The following is a 17,287-nucleotide window of genomic DNA, read 5'->3' on the forward strand; positions in this document are numbered from 1 at the left end:
ACGTGGTCAGTAAGACTACTCTAGGAGGTGGGGGTTATTACCAGAGTGTATAGATTAAAAAAAAGTCTGAAGACCAGAGAGGTTAAGTCATTCACCTGAGGTCACACAGCTAATGAAAGGCAAGTTTGGGACTCTAATGCAGATCTGTCTGTATTCAAACTGTCTCTCCCTGCCCAAGTTACTTTTCTGGCTATTTTCCTGGGCATGACACCTTGTCCCACGGGTTTTCTAATGTCAAGAACATAGCATCTATAGTCTAGAAGTCTGACTCACCATGCTCCAGGAACCTTTCTAAGCACTGGAGATACAGCAACCAATAAAACAACAACACAGTCCCTGCCCACCTGGACTTTATATTCTAGGAAGATTGCTAGTTCATTACTAGCTCAGTTCTCTTAGATGATCTTTATTCAGAGTCATTGTAAGGGCTTAAATCTCCCCATGAACAGAAGGGAAGAGATTCTCTCCCCAAACCTTTTTCTTACAGCATTTACTTCAGAAAACTTGTCACTGTGGGGTTCTTTCTCTTTGAAATGTATGTAAATCCTTTTAACAGCTAAATAAGTCCTGCCAGATCTAGGATTCAGAAATGTCTCTCTCAAGGACCTGGCAACCGGCCCTTTGAAATGTAATCAATCATCCAGAAAGAGAGCACTCCCCCACCTCGGTCTCTGTCTCGAAGCCTCTGTGGGGAAGGGAGCCCAAATGAAAAGCCAGGCACCTTGCTCCAAGTTGCAGAACACTTCCTGTTATTAAGACGGACAGCCCGTTTTTCCTTTCTTTAAAGCTGACTAACACAGACGATCACCGAATTGCCAGGAAAATTTAGGATGAACGTACGTGACACCTGGTGCTATGAAGTCCTCTTACTTGAGGCCCGGTTATTGTTGGTCTTGAGGACTTGCACGCAGCAGGTACAGCTGCCTGGCTGCAGGACAGAGGGAGATTTCTGCCTGACGTGCTTCACCCTCTGCAGCCATGTTTACTCAGTAACAGGACTGTTTTCCTTCTCTTCCACCTTCGTGGAGAGGTTTTCTGGACTGGGAGGAGATTCTGTTTCGGTTTTAATTACATTTCTTCCACGTCACCGTGTGCTAAGCACACGATGTAACAACTACTTAGAGGGTATGTTCCTACCAGGGGCTGCTCTAAGGATGTGGGTTTCTGTGAAGCCACCAAAAAAGCAGTTCTCTCAAGGGGTTCACAGACTGTTGAGGGCAGGGCCTAAACTTTCTCAAATTAACGAAGTCTCTGCTACTAGCAGGATAAGGCCTGTCCCTGGATTTTCATGGGCTACCTCACTGCCTAGAAAACCTGTCCCCCAGGATGCCTGGCACATCCCTGCCTCACTTTCCAATGCAACTAAAATCACCTCTTCCAGGTGGCCTTCCTAAGTAACACTTTGCCCAATGGCATTATTTTCCTTCAAGCCATTTACTCTTCTACTGACCCTTTGCTACAGTTGTTATTCATTCAAACAGAGAAACCACTAGGAGGACCACTTACAGTTAGATGTACCCAGCACTTCCTTGTACCCAGCTGGTAGCACGCCTGATGCCCTGTAAATGCCTCCCTGTTTAATCCTCAACATCCTCTTTGTGAAATAGGCCATATGGTTCTTCTTTTAGAGACGAGGGACCCTCGATTCAGAAAAGTCAAATAAATTGCCACTATCCCCAGACCCCATCCCTGAAAGTCAATGTTTTGTGCAGTATGAAAGCTCTAGAATGAAGCTATAATTGATCATGACAGTGACCTCCCCAGGCCCAGCCAGCAGTCAGAGCCGCTGCAAATCTGCAAGATAAATCTTAGGGAAGCTGATTTCCCAGATGCAGGATTGCAAATGCAAACAAACAAATGCCCTTGGTGATGCACATGACCAGTGAACACAGGGACGTCTGGCTACGAAAGAACGAGAAAATATTTGTAAGTGCTCAGCCACTGGTAGCGTTTTCAGTGTACAAATTCATCTTCATGTCTGCAGGTCAAGCTGAGATCTTGTTTGATAAGCGAGAGAAAATGAAACAGTCCTCCCGTCTGTTTTCTGGAGAGTGGAGTGGAGTGGGATGAATAACGAGCATGGAGTGGCTTGGGTTTGAAGCCAAGAATCAAGGCAAGCCTGTGAGTCCTCAGATGAGCTATTTAACTCCTCTGTGACTCACTTCCCCAACAGTAGGTGGTGGTAAGGGGAAGCCTCCGCCCCACCAGGAGCTGTCCTTGGTGCTGGAGTTGGTCCTACTATTACTAGGGTTAAACCCCTAGGGGATACTAACAGGGGGTAGGAGGTCCTGGAGTCCTGCCAGCAGAGATTCCCCTCTGCAGTATCACTTAGTAGTTTGGTAGTACTGGCATTTAAATCTTGCTAAGCCTCTGCTTCCTCATCTGTAAAATGGGACAATACGTGTACCTCCTAGCATGATGCTGACCATTGCAAGATATGATATTGTAAAGCAGGTAACCTGAGCATACTGCGTATGCTGCCCACTGTAACTGCCTGGGAGCTCATTATGTAGGGTGGACCCTAACACCTGCCAACTTCTCAAGGTCATGATGGACTCCCAAGTGGAGACAGCTAGAACCCTGTCTTTCAGCTGCAGCATAATTTCTGTTCTTTTTCCGGGTGGAAGCATTCTTTGGCTTTCTCTGAATATGTAAAGGAACAAACCCTCTCTGGAAGTGAATTAGCAAGGAACAAAGGCAGAGCCATTGTCCCAAGACACCAGCACTTCAAGTGGGATTGGGCCGATAAAGAAAACAATCCCTACTTAGTGGAGGGAACTCCTTATCTGTTTAATTGATTTGCTTTTGTTTCTCTGCATAAAAAGCCCTTCCTCAGCAGAGGCTAAACCCAGCAGCCTGTGAGTTGACAGCAAAGGTTACTTAAGGATCAGCTGAAAGTAGCCTGCAGAATCCTCCAGGAGAGGAGCTTAGCCCCAGCTGATGACCCCAGAAAGGGGGAGTAATTCAGGGTAAATAGCACAGGTGATGCTACACTTTACGGGTGTCTCTTAACTAACACTGCCCAGGAAAAAATCTCTTATTCCATCTACACTGAAACCTGATAGTTGTAGTTCCTAAAGCAAGAGCCCTGGGTATGTCAAAACCCTGTAAGACTTCACAAAGTCTATGGATCACAAACACTCTATGTCTTAGCCTGCCAGGCAGGCCTGGGAAATCTGGATGTTTGTCATCCTGATGCCCAACTGTTCCAGTGAGCGCCCTGCTCTTACCCCACAGTGTTGGCTTCCTTGCCTTCTAATATAATAATAAGAAGTCCAACCCCATTTTCAGGGTTGACCCTGGAGTAAGGCAAGTGAGCACTTGGCCTGGGTGTAACATGTAAGGAGTTCTGGAAAGCTCAGTATCCAAAATTAATAATAGGCCAATGCTGTGTTCTTCAAAGTCAAAATCAGTGCCAAATAATCCGAGATGAACAAACTATACAAATGTAAATAAATGGGGCTCCCACAGGGCTGGGATTAGGGGTTTAAGGAAGGTGAATGGTTCAAGTGTAGGGTTAGGTCCCATCTTTATTGAAAATTTTGGGGTGCCCAGGTGGCTCCGTCAGTTAAAAGTCTGACTCTTTATTTCAGCTCAGGTCATGATCGCACAGTTCATGAGATCAAGCCCCGCATCAGGCTCTGTGCTGACAGCAAGGAGCCTGCTTGGGATTCTCTCTTTCCCTCTCTCTCTGCCTCTCCCCCACTCATTCTCTCTCTCTCTCTCTCTAAATAAACTTTAAAAAAACTTTAAAAATAAAATAGTGACATTTTGTTCCTTGTGAATCAACTGTACTAATTCTAAACTTTTTAAAATATTGCACTAAAGTCCTATTTATCTTGGTTACTGAGGTTTGGGGCTTCCCTTACATCTTATGTCCAGGTCCTCACCCCAGTCCCGGCCCTGTCGCTGCTGTGACCCCACGGGCTAAAAAAGCAGGAGAAGCAGGTTGGTGCTGGGCCTGCATAGTGCCAGGTCTGGTGGAGGCACCCTCAGCAGTTCTCAGGGCGACAGGCCTGGAAGGTGACTGCTTTTATACCTCTCAGTTTGCCAGCAGGAAAGGGAAGGGCAAAAGTAAGAAGCTAGCCCAAGGTCATTGCTGAGTGGGAATGCCAACTCCAGAGGTCTGGCTCCTGAGCTCGCTCTCTCCTACTGACAATTTTCTGCTGAATTTCATGTCAGACAAGCCACGCCATGTCCCAGCCAGGCCACAGGAAGAGACACAGTGACACATTTGCTCCTGAATGTCGGGGTAGGGTAGCGTACATAGCTTGCAACAGCACAGGGTCTCCAAGGTAGTGATCAGGGACAGCCCCCAGGGGCACTGACGGTGGGGGAAGGCGACTGAGGGTGGAGGGTCAGCTCTCTTCCCCTCCTGGCCCCACGTCTGCACTCACACAGTCTCTCGCGCTTAGAGCTATGTACCATCACCACAAGGAGCTCAAATACACAGCCCAGACACCTGTTTTCGGCTGCCAGAGCCTCCCCTCCTGTTCTATGGTCAAGATCACAGCTCCTTCTTCCTGGGCTGGTCTCCCTGGCTCTATGAAAGCACAGAGCTTCCCTGCCCATTTTAGATGGGTGCCTCATCATTCCTGTGAATGGTAGTAACACTCACCCACACTGGCACAGCACTTGCCTAATGAGGTTATTTACTGAGTGACTAGTTCTTTTTGTGCATTACATTGTCCAATTCTAACAAATCTCTGAAGTTGCTTTTGTTTTTGTTTTAAATAGGCTTCACACCCAGCACAGAGCCCAACATGGGGCTCGAACCCACGACCCTGAGATCAAGACCTGAGCTGAGATCAAGAGTTCGACGCTTAACCAACCACGCCACCCAGGTGCCCCCTGATGCTGCTTTTATTCTTTCTATTATTGGGTGGTGAAATTAAGGTCCAGAGGGTCAAAGATTTTGCCTGAGACCACACAGCTCTGACTCGATCCAGGGCTGGTATTCAAATTCAGAGCCCTCTGACCCCAAAGCTCCAGTCTTAACCAGTGAGGACTCCCCACTCCAACCCCCTAGCTCACTTCATTATTCAACCACTGAGGCATTTGTAGAGGAGTAACCTGAGACTCAGGAAGTTCAAGTGCCCCTTCCCAAGGCCACTGAGAGAGTCGGAGCCATGGTTAGACCCTGAATGTGGGTGTCATTGTTTTAAAACCATTATTCCTTCACACTGGACATTACTCTTCCTCAAACTTGGATTAACCAGTGACATGAGCAGAAAGGATGCACTCAGTGTCAATGAGGGCTCACTGACCTGTGGTCCAGCGATTCCTGGAGGCCCTGGGAGGCCCCTGGGCCCAGCATCTCCCTGTAGCAGGAATAGGAAAAAAAAACAGTAAGAATCCGTGTCTGGAGCTTATACCCAGAGTCACCAGCAAGCTGCTGCCCTGACACACCTATTCACTGATTTCCCGCTGAAGTTTCCATCTCCTGCCTCCATCCAGCATGTCTGAACAAAGGGTGTGGGCAGGTGGCAGTACTGAGTGTGACCATGCATTCATGGGCATAGCCCATGTCTAATGGGGTGGCCAGTCCCCAAGATGACCCCCTGCCTCCCATATTCACACCCTTGAGTAGGCTCCCCCCACATCTGTACCAGAGAGGCAGGGCTGTGATGTCCAAAGATGATACATTTCATCGCGGGGACAAGGACAAAGTTTCCCCCTTTCTCCTTACCTTTTTCCCTTCTGTGCCTTCTCTCCCTGGCTTTCCCTGGAGACCTTTGTCCCCTTTAAAACCTGGCAGACCAGGAAGGCCTGGGGGGCCTGGAGGGCAGTCATTGCACACATCCTGGGGACAGTAAGTAATAGTTACTGGTAGAGCAAAAGGAGACACGTGCAAGTGATATAAAAGCAAACGGGTGGATCGAGTCGTTACCCAGAGCATTTGTGTCTAACTTTGCATTTTTCTCTTAATCTTAAATTAGATTTTAGTACTGATACATCTGGATTATTCCCTCCCTTCTCTCTACTTCTAGCCAGCCAGACTGCTCGAAGTAGAGCCCACAACAATGATGTCAACAGTGCACCACTCCCAGTGAGCATTTAATAACATTACAGATTTGATGCAAACATTTAGTATTCTTACAAAATAACATGTCCCGTCTCTGAAGCTGGCGACAGAACCAAGCTGGAGGCCAAGTTCTCTGTCTTGTGCGTCTGCCTAAGTGGTTTGTACACAAAGCAGCTGAACAAAGGAAGCAATGGGCACACACCCAATGTGACCACACACACCTGGCATTGTTCTTTGTCCAAAGCAAGCATTTCATAAATGGTCCCAGGAACTGACCTTTGCTCTACTTCTTTGAGGCAGGTGAGTGATGTCCCTGGCATGATTCTGAAGTCCTCTGAGCCCAGGGAACATGATTTCTAATTTGTCTGTGTCATCCCAAGACCTTGCAGTTTGGAGTGCAGCGTGCAGCAAATAAAACTCACTGGCTTGACCACACTGTAGCCTGTGTCCTATCCCAGAGTCCTGCTAGTTTCTCTGCAATCCTCCCTCCCCTCTTGTGACAAAGATTGGATGAGATAATACAGAGGAGGCACTTAGAATAATGTGAGATCACTCCCAGTGCATTTAGGTAGTAGCCTCAATTCATGCCTGCACTCGGTGACTCTCTCAGTGCAAAACTACTTGCAAAGCATCCAGTTAGGCTCCACACCTTTCTGCTTTGAGACCCGGTGAGTACATATCTTGAAGAGTTCATGCTTACATGGCGTCCATCGGCACAAAACAAATGCACCAACCACAGCCTTCTGATTGCTCCGCCAGAGGCGTGTGCACAGGCCCGTGGCAGCTGCACGTTTGCATACTAACGGTGACAGTGTGGGTAACTGAGCATTCTTCTTGGTCTCTAACTCAGGATGGTTTCTGACTCACAAAAGCAACTCTGAATGGCTTACTTTCCTTTCATTTGCCTCACTGCTATTCAACCTTTTAAACAAATGTTTACTTTGAGAGAGACAGAGAGAGAGAACATAAGTGGGGTAGGGGCAGAGAGAGAGAGAGACAGACGGAGAATCCCAAGCAGGTTCCATGCTCAGTGTAGAGCCCGATGCAGGGCTTAATCCCAGGAACCACATGATCATGACCTGAACCAGTTATCAAGAGTCAGATGCTTAACCGACTGAGCCACCCAGGCGCCCCTCATATGCAACCTTTGAAGAGTATTTAGAAATCTCCTGCACCAAGAAGCCTTCCTGATTGCTTCAGATGGGGGACTGCTTCTGACTCTTGCTCCCACAGCCCCAGGAACTCCTGCTATTGAAGTGCTTGCCTCGCTGCTGACGTGGTCCGTGTACAGGTCCGTCCCTTCCCCACCACGCAAAAAGAAGGTGTGGGCTCTCAGAGACAGAGGTAGAGTTGCTTTATCTTTACATGCCCAATTCAGAGCAAAGAGCCTCCTGCCCATCACGAGTTCAGTAAGTAAATGAACTAACCAACCCAACTGCCCTACTGACCCTCTGACCTTTTGACGTCCTGTGCCATCTTCTTTTAGCAGGTGGTCTGAGCCGCTGGTTGAATGTTTTCTAGAGGCTGGGGAGTGCCAAATGTTGGGGTGTACGGAGTGAAGGTGAAAGACACAAACCAAAGTATACTGGTTTTGGCTGGTGTGTTTTGTTTGGAAGAATAGCAGATTCGGGAGGAAATCCCCTATTCCTAGACCTTCTCTTGTGGTTCTCTCAAACGAGGTATCTCTATGAAACTCTGCAGCGATGGGTGTACGCTCTGTGGGAATGGGGCTAACCTGGGGGCACCAGAGATTCTGGCCACTGAGCTGTGGCTGGAGGCACTGGTGGACACAGTGGTGATCCGGAACCATTCTTTGTGGTGGGATACACACCACGAAGGGGTTATCTGTATCTACCTAATATAAAATCTCCCCGCCTCCCTATTTCTTTCCAATTTCTGGAGGGCTCGCAACCTGGGTCTGTCTTTGTCACAGATTCTGTGTAGGATGGCTCATTGAAGATGAGTTGTAGCAGGTCCCCAGACCTAACAGTGTGGGGGCTGGACTTACCACACTGACCCAGTCCAGGAATCCAGGGAACACAGTGAGAGCAGCCCCCCAACCTGCAGTCGCATCTACGCTCACTCTGGCCCCTGGGACCCCTGGTTCTTCCCGGCCCTGGGCTACCCCAAATGCCTTGAGACTAAATAGGGTTCTGTTTGCAAGAGACCACACGAAGCCTCTGCCCATCTGGGATCCTGGCTTCACCCCTCTGAGTCTCAGCCTCCTAATCTGCGAACAGAGGACCTCAAAGTCCGGTGAGAAATAAACAAGATAATGCATGAAAAATGCCTGACGCCATGCCTGGCACATGGTGACAGCACAACGAATCTAGCTGCTAATGCACCCCTGCGATTTCTGTTAGTCTTTCCTTCCCTGAATCTGTTGTCTTGCCTCATCTACCAATAAGATGCCCTTGGTCATCAATACTGGCTGCCAACTTCTCTACTTAACCGAGCTGTTCAGGCAACTCACTCAAGGCCTTTGAGTCCATTCCCTTATCGTAGGGTCATTCTCCTTCCTAAGGGGATTGTTACAATATCTAAATGAAATAATGCAGGCAGAGCCCCAGCTGTGTTGCAGGGTTCTTTGTGTGGGGTCTATAAATGCTGATTCCCTCGGTCTCTACCCCCTTTCTTTTGTCTGGGATGTTTTCATCAAACCCAGCTCACTGGGTTGGTAGTCAGCAGGGTACAGTACAGCAGGTAAATGCACCAGCAAATGCCTACCAAAGGGAGGAATGCCACAGACTTTGCTTTGTGAAGAAAGCAGTTGTTGCTTTCCAGGAGTAGAGAGAACCTCCAGGTCATCTTACACAACCTCTTGCCAGATACCTGAATCTTTGCTGCAATAACCCTGCCAAAGGGCTACTGTGCAGCCTACCCGTCCAAGCTCCAGGTGACAGGCAGGAAACTCCCCACCTACCTGTACTTTATCAGGTAGCTGTCACAAGCTCTGGCCCATGCAAGATGAAGTCAGATGACAGGGACGTTAAACATGGGGGCCAGCAGCTGGACACACTAGGTTTGGGTCTCAGCACTGCCATCATCCAGCTCTGTGACCTTGAACAAGTAAGTGCCTTCCCCAGCTGGGCTCAACCTCCTCCTTTGTAAAATGCAGACGTAAGAGCGCCCACCCACTGGGTTGTTTGTGAAGATCAGATGAAATAATATTTCTCCAAGGGAGCCATCTGATTGATGGAGATATCCTGAGGATGACCTTGCTGGGCACACATCCAATTGTGGAAGTTCATTTCACCAGGACTCTTAGGAGATGAACTCTCTACCCAGGCAGTTTTCCAACTATGAGAATGAAGTATGTGATGGTATAAATTCCTGGGGGCAGAGATAAATATTCTGCAATAAAAGGTGCCTTCTCAGCAAGGGAGGGACTTTCCACCAGCCACCTGGCCCAGACCAGCAGTCTTTAACCTGCTATAAAGTAGGGAACGATAACAGTACACTCTGCTGACCTGGGCAAACCCACTTGGCCCCAGGCTGTTGTCTACAGGGTTTCCAGGCAAAGTGCAGCTCCATGGCTCCAGGGAGCCTCAGGCACCACCCTGAGTGTGGGTGCCCACTTCCCTCCGGGGTCCCCAGCTGCTCTGATGAACACAGCTGCACCCTGTAGCAGGTAAGGAACACCAAGCTGACTAAATGTCATTTTCAATGCTGTAGCCATAAAGCATGAGGCTCCACATTACTGTTATCATTGGCAGAAAGGCTGGGACGTCTTGAGGTAGAAATCCTTGCAGGGGAGGGACAGGGCTGATGCAAAGCCAGCTCCTTCTAGAGCAATGGAATTATGAGAAATGATTTAGGCTCATAAAACCCTGTGATAAACAAGGAATTGAATCAATAGGTAATGATTTCTTGTCATGTCCTTGACTGTGAAAAAAGCTTTCTCTTGTCAATTAAAATCAGGAAAGACTTTCTACTACTACTTTAAAAAAAAAATGTATAACTTTCTATCAAGGCATCTCAATGTGTACAGAGATTACAAATCTCAGGCTTCTGGAAAGGTCTTCTTTTCCCTTTTGTTTTCCTCCCTTGCTCTCAGACATGAACTCTGTTTTGTTTGTTTGTTTGTTTGTTTTGACATCACCCAAGTGTTTGGAATGCAGGAAGTGAGGAAGAGGCTGATCACACAAATGCCAAGCTTCACCCTAAATTAAGACAAAGGCTTGACACAGAGCCAGGAAAAGTGTCCTCCCCACTCACTGCAGTGAGACTGTTCTTTCTGAAGCACAGGCCTTAAGCATCCGTCTTGCTCACAGCCTGTCCTGGCCTCCACCATTTAAGGCCCGAGGCCCTTGGTCAGGCACCTGGACACCTAGTGGTCTTGGCTCAATCTCAGCAGAGGGATGTCCAGCTTCTCAAGGCTCTCGGCATTCATGGACAAGATGGACAGGTTCTGAAAACCATCTAAGTCTGAACCCAGATCTGGTCTCCTCCTGGCCAAGGGGCCCAGCAGCGGCCTTCACCTCCCTGCACCCATACCCTGGCCCTTGCACTGGCAGGACGCACACCCAAGCTGCCTGACTCTGCCTACGGCCCCCTGTTCAGAACACAAGAGACAGCCCTGTGTGGGGTTAGAGGTCAGTCTCTGAAATCAGCGAGGACTGGATTTTGCATTCCTAGAAAGACACTGACCTTCAGGGTCTCAGGCTCCTTACATGCCAACCTACAATGCAAACGGTACCAACCTCCTAGAGCAATTGTAGGAGAGAGATACACACCCAGCATTTAGCACAGCCCTGCACAGGAGAACTTTCTGTGAGGACAGAAACGCTGTGTATCTGTGTCATTCCAATAAGACAGGCTCTAGCCACATCTGGCCATCATGTGGTTGGAACGTGGCTAGTGGGACCAAGGACCCGAATTTTTAATTGCATTTAATTTTAGTTAACTTAAAGTTAAATTGACACCCATGGCTGGTGGCTGCCAGACGAGAAAGAGGATTGAGCACATCGCCGGGCACACAGGGAGTTCTCAACAGCTGCTGGCCTCACTGACACTAACACACGGTTGTTCAAACAAAAACCTCCACAACTTATTGAGATCTCCAACTCCCCATCACCATTTTCAAAACGCATGCACATTTGCTTCATGCTTTTACCTTGACCAAGAGATTTATGTCCCCTGGAGACAGTAGAGAAGAAGGCCCCTGCCAAAGTAAAAAGAAGTCAATACGGACACACAGACACGTGCACACAGTGTATCCCATTCTAGCTCAGTGTAAGGGCTTCAAAGTGTGCCCCATCACGCAGAACTCACCTGTGCCCTACACACCATGCAAAAAGCCCTGCATATGTCCCAAGCCGAGGTGGCACGGGAAGAAGTCACTTCTGAGGTCACCATACAGGCTGTCAGTCCTAACCAAGTCTGACTGACATCAGCCTTTCTGGTCCCCAGTCCCCTTCTGCTGGCCCGTTCTCCTGGTGGCCTCTCCTCCCCGCCCCCCTCAAAACCTCATAGGTCATATGGGTGCTGTGGAAGGCAAAGGGAGGCACTATCCTGGATTCCCCAGATGGGTAAGAGCCGTTGCCATCAGTCATTGACAACCTACTATGAATTTAAAGCCACTTTTCCAGCTCTCCCCAGTGAAATCGCATTCTAATCCTCGCCCTTCATTATGGGTTGAAGGAGTGTTAATTCTGGGAAGGGGATCTCATTAGTCAGGGGTAATTACAGAGCCTCTGAAGGTATGTACGTAGAAGTCTGCAGGTCCCCAAATTTGCAGTCAAACCCACTGAGTTGGAGTGTGCTGTGTTAGGATTATGGCCAAGGTGGGGTGGAGGCTGGGTTCATACAGGGGTATAAGGAACACACAGCTGGAGGGAAAGCAATGCTTAAAAGGCAGACACTGAAGGAAGAGAGAATTCTTAGGTAGAACTGGAGTAGAGGGACATGGTTATTTTGCAAACTTCGAACTTCTGCAACGGAGAAAGAGTGCCAGAGAATCCAGTCTCCAGGGGAAGGTATGAGATTTTCCTCTATAATATGGGAGGCCTGTGGCCACAAGTGAACATACACTGCTGAATTCTTTTGATTAAGCCTGTGTTCGAGTTTATGAATTATGAATTACCTCTAGCATCCTGGGGACGCTGACACCAATACCATTTTCCAGGCTACCAAACCCCTTTCCCTGACCCTCCAGGGCTCCTGCCGCACCCTGCGGCTAACCAAAGCCATGTGTCGGTGGCACCACGTACGTTTGCCCAGGATAACCTTGGTAGTGACTGTGGATGGGTGTGGTTTCCCGGGCTCCTGGGTACAGGTGCTCTATCACAGACCCTCTGGACTGTGACCCAAGGTGGAGACCCAGGACAAAGGCTGGCAGACTCCGATTTGGAGGTGCCCAGGCAGTGCCAGCCCCACGGGCAGAGCTCACTTTGAGTGCGGCTGCTACAACAGAAGCCGAGACCTCCCTCGTTCTGAGCGAGACCCTCTGCAGGAAGGCCTACCTCTGCAATATTGTTTATTAAAACTTTAATTTAAAAGCAGAAAGAGGTTTTATCCTGAAGCCTTACATTTTTCCCTGGGAAGTTAATACTGTTCAAATCGGGACATGTGCATGCCGCTGGTGTCGCATGAGCTGCGATGTTTCCATGCGGCCATGAGAGCCCCCTGTGTAATCAGAGTCGGGCCACACCAGACCACACAGCCAGGCAGCACTCACAGAGACAGAACAGGGAGCAGATGTTCAGTCTAGGTGCAGCGTGGCCTCGGGGAAGAGTTTAATTAATGCCTTGTACCCTCTTCCATAAACCTCTCGGGGTAGGTCACATAAGAACAGACAGGAACGGGTCTGTGGGGTGCAGTGCCTTCCGAGGGTGGGCACAAGGTGCTTAGCTGTCTGCCAGGCTGGCCTCTGAGGAGTCACTCACACATGGGTCATTCCAGGAGTGACGGACAGGTAGGCAAACAGACGGTGGGAAGCGCTGAGGCCAGTCTGAACCCTCCTCGCCTCCTCGTGTATCGCTCCACCAGCTGCCGGGGAGGCAGGCTGGAAATGCAGGACTGACCCATACAGGGGTGACACACTGACCTCGTGTCAAGGTGGGGCAGTGCCGTGGTGCCGTTCACAGATCCAGGTCCCCATGGGGTCAGGCCAAGACTGCCTTTCCCCTGCCCTGTCCTGCCTCCCTCGATCCTCACAGGCTTCACCCTCAACCCATCTGCTGCCCAAGAGTCCCCGCTAGAGGCGCAGAGAGGGGCCCAACCCTGGACGGGGATGCCCAGCACAGGAGTCCTGTGGGTGCAGCGCCAGAGAAGTGCTCTGGGACCGTGCAGTAAAGGCTGAACTCAGCCAGCCAGGGGCGTCCAAACCCACTCACTCTGACCTTGCCAGTTCCTGACGGGTAACCTCGACACCCTCACACGCCTCACCTGGTAGGGCCTGGGTGAGCTTCCCTTCTGGGCGACGTGCCATGCTTTCCCCGAGCACCTGCTGCCCTCCGACATCCGTGCGACCCCAGGAAACTGCTGGGGAGTGAAGTGCTGTCCCCACAAGCCCTCCAGGGGAGACACACTGGGAGCCCTGTGCTCCGTGCCTCTACATCCTCCCGTGCTGGCTGCCACCTGTGTCCTCCCTCCATAAGGAACCGTCATCGTCACCGTGAGTGGAGCTGCCTTCCTGAGTTCCAGGAGTCCTCCCGGTGAATCACTGAGCCTGAGGGAGCTTGGGGACCCCCTCTGACCACCAAGAGCAGAGACCCCAACAGCTACTGGGATGTATCTGGGACCATTTGTGGGCAGTGCATTCAGTAAATTTAATGGTGATGAGAAACAGACCTATTTCTTCTCCCTCTTCTATTCTCCCCTTCCTCCCCCTTCCTCCCTCCCTCTCTCCCTCTCCCTCTGCAGGTGACCAGCTATAAGACAGTCATGCTTCTGCACATTGCCAGCAGTCTGTGTGCTGGCTTAATTCTCTTTGCAGAGAGGTGTCAAGGGCTAGATTTGGCAGAGGTCATTTGAACCCCCGTTTAGTCTCTGGCCTGAACCTTACTCTCCCCTCGCGTCATCGGGGCCTTGCACCAGGCTAATGACGTGGCTTCTGCGGGGCTGGCTTCACTGCTGCAGAGCTGGCTTGGGCAGAGGAGGAGGGTGAGTGAGCGGTCCCTAATCTCTCACATGACCTGTCACGTGTCACACGGGTACGGCCTCCCGAACCCTTCTGAATAGACCAGGATCCCCATCCAGGTCTCCTCTGTGCCCAGCACCCCAGGAGAGGGTGTGAAGGTTGCTGGCACCCACAGTGGCCTCTGAGCCCTGGGTGCTTGTCTGAGTCCTCAAGGTCAGGCTTACAGGACACTCACGCTCTCAGGTCCAGCTTGAACTGAAGCTTCTGGCAGGTGAGCTTCTTGGTTTCAGAACCAGACTTATGATCTCCCCCTTGTGACCTCAGAATGCCCAGCCCTGATGCTACCCTCTCTTCCCTCCTGGGTAACGTCTTTCAGTGGATCAGTGGACCAGTTTCTCCCATGTCTGCACCACTGCCCGCCTGCCTGGATCGCTCATCTTCACCACTCCTTTCTTGCAGGGCCCCCTCTACCCCATCCAGTGGCTGGGTCACTTGGCCAAGCCTTTGGGCTTCTCTGCCAACAGCAACATGGGGGATATACATGATGCACGTGAGGGAGCCCACAGGAGCCTTGGGCTAGACCGCCAAGGAGCCGACGTGCAGGACCAGTCATTTCCCGGCAAGTGGGAGCCATGGGCTAGACCACCAAGGAGCCAGCACGTGGACCAGCCATTTCCCAGCAACCCCATGGCTACCACCATTCTCATCATATAAAAGGGGAACCAGATGGCGCTCACATACTGGACAGGGGCAGGAAATGGGCCAGTTAGGAATTTGCAAGGTACAGTGGGGTCCATTTGCCCGCCCCCAGATCCACTCTCTACCCTTTGTCCTACTCAACAACCTGAGGCTGCCCCGTGGGGAATGTGTCATGGGGCTAAGTACCTGCTGGCCTTGGCTAAGGTGGACAAGGAGAGCCACCTTCAGGAAACTGGAGTTGGGGAGACCCTGCTCCCATGCTGGGCCCAGCTCTCTGGCAGTGGTCTTGAACCCACAACGACAGCTCCAATTTGGCAGCCCTTCCCCACCCTTGTGCTCCCGCTTGGTGCTGAAAACTGGGGTCAGGGTCATGGCCATGTCGGCCTCCCACCGTGGCTTATCTCTGGGCTCCCCAGCATCTCAGATCAGCCCCCCGCCCGTGGCTCTGTGAGAAGTCCCTCCTTCAGCCTCTCACACCATCTGAGTTGTGTTTTATTCTCACTGGAGCCCTGACTTGAGAGTCAATATTCATCCAGAACAGTGAGATGACATACTGGTTTGCCAGGAGGCCCTCTTTCTCCTGGATTTCCTGGTACACCCTAAGAGAAGAAAGAAATGAAACATTAACTGTGCTAAGCTCATCATCCAGAGCCACTCTGCTCATGGCCCCCCACCTCTGCATCCGCCAAGTGTAACAGGGTTGAAAAAATTCACCCAACCGTGAAGACTGGCACCAATAAAAAGGCATGGTTTGAAACCTCAGCCAAGCACTCAATGCTTCCCAGAAAGTATTCAACTGTGGCAAATATTTAGAATATGCCCACCCTATGACTCCTATCCAAAATGCAAAGCTGCAAATGGCTCATGCACACATCCCACCATCTTTCTCCAAACACAGGTGAAAGGGCCAGCTTGGAGAGCAGGACTGGTTCTAATAGCACGTTGAGATTGGGGCAGGCAAATGAGAATATGTGGACAGGTTCTAGAGTGTAACTTCCTCCTCTGCAGTGGAACCAAGGAAGGGAAGGGGAGGGTGACTGATCGTCCCTGCCCATAGTGAACTGAAAGTATAGATGGAAAGATGCACGTCTAAGAGTAAATGCTACCGCTTAATGGCGCCAGACATCTTTGCTTCATAGGAACTCATTGTTGCCAGCCTACCATCCGGTCAGAGGATGCAGTGAGCAACACCCATGTAGAACACACATGGTCCCTATCTTCTTGGAGCTCAGATCTATCTGAGCAGAAGCCAGACAATGATACTAAGAGATGACTACCGTTGTCACGATGTCAGAAGTGATGCATCTTTAGCATCAGATAAGGGAGAAAGCCCTTGTAGGGATGGGTCAGGAATAAGTCCGTGGAGAACAAGTCCATGGCACCTGACTTGAGCAGATAGGACCAGGTAAGGAAATTGACCAAAAAAAAAAAAAAGGAGGCAATGTATGGGACACTGGGAGCTAATGAGGTTCTGAAAGCATAACACAAAAGCATAAGGAGTAAAACTAGACGATACAAAATCATAGGTCACGATCAACCTAAGTCATAGATCAAAAATCTAAAAATGTTCCTGGGGAAGGGGCAGGGATTAGTGGAGAAGCACTATTCCTCCGGGGGTTCCCTGGTCAAGGGGAGGCTGGGAGACGGAGGTGGAGGTGGGCTTCCAGGGGGGTCCATAAGAACCCCAGCTGAGTGGGTACCATTTCTCATTACTTACGTCCTGGCCAGCTGGTCCCTGGGGGCCGGGGAATCCGGGTAAGCCTCGGGATCCCTGAGGAAAAAAGAAGGTAAGTCATTCGCCAACAGCTTAAGCAAAATTAGGTCCCCATTCCTTGGCAATAGTTGGTTCCCATTGTACAAATGGCCTGTTACTATGAGGAATCTGATATAATGCGTGTGCCAAGATTCCCTGCTCAGTGATTACTCATTTCCCCATTGCTGTGGAAGTGGGAGTGTCACACACACGCACACACACACACACACACACACACACACACACACACACAGAATGCTCTGGAACACCTTCACTGTGAGCCCTCCTGCTCAGGCCCCAGGAGGAAGGCCCCTTCCTTGAGCAGAAGGGTCACAGGGTCAGCTCCCGCGGTGAGCGCACTGGGGCTCACCCCTCTGCATCTGGTGGCTGCTGGCCGGCTGTGCACAGTGTCCACTACGTAGAGGACATTTATTACTTTCTATTAGAAAATCATTCCCATTCTGTTGAAAATTTCTGGACAGTATCAGGAATTCTCACACATATTTTTCACTGTGGATCTCCCTTCCTGTGGAAATCTTCCTTAAATAGAATCAGCTCTCTGTCCTGGCAGGTGCTGGAACTGTGCTACATGCCAGCTCAGGAGCAAACCCTGCCTGAGGACTTCCCAAAATGTCCCCTTCACATCGACCCCTCTGTAGGATCCCCATCTGCCATATCACCAACCCTATTGCTATGCTACATTAACTTGTTCTGAAATCTGATGGCT

General features: G+C 50.2%; 1 protein-coding gene across 4 annotated transcripts in view; it reads right to left on the bottom strand.

Annotated features, from left to right (window-relative positions):
• COL22A1 (collagen type XXII alpha 1 chain) overlaps nucleotides 1-17,287 on the bottom strand; it is a 258,118-nt gene that overhangs the window by 51,063 nt on the left and 189,768 nt on the right. For all 4 annotated transcript variants that reach the window (XM_058699180.1, XM_058699178.1, XM_058699179.1 and 1 more), the window contains exons 42-46: nucleotides 16,525-16,578; nucleotides 15,362-15,406; nucleotides 11,142-11,189; nucleotides 5,690-5,803; nucleotides 5,268-5,321 (exon numbers count right to left, since the gene is read on the bottom strand). In XM_058699180.1, coding sequence (XP_058555163.1) covers nucleotides 5,268-5,321; nucleotides 5,690-5,803; nucleotides 11,142-11,189; nucleotides 15,362-15,406; nucleotides 16,525-16,578 — 315 coding nt within the window. The remainder of the gene's footprint in view (nucleotides 1-5,267; nucleotides 5,322-5,689; nucleotides 5,804-11,141; nucleotides 11,190-15,361; nucleotides 15,407-16,524; nucleotides 16,579-17,287) is intronic.

This window comes from Neofelis nebulosa, chromosome 14 (genome assembly GCF_028018385.1).
Source record: "Neofelis nebulosa isolate mNeoNeb1 chromosome 14, mNeoNeb1.pri, whole genome shotgun sequence".
In the NCBI taxonomy this organism is placed as follows: domain Eukaryota; kingdom Metazoa; phylum Chordata; class Mammalia; order Carnivora; family Felidae; genus Neofelis; species Neofelis nebulosa.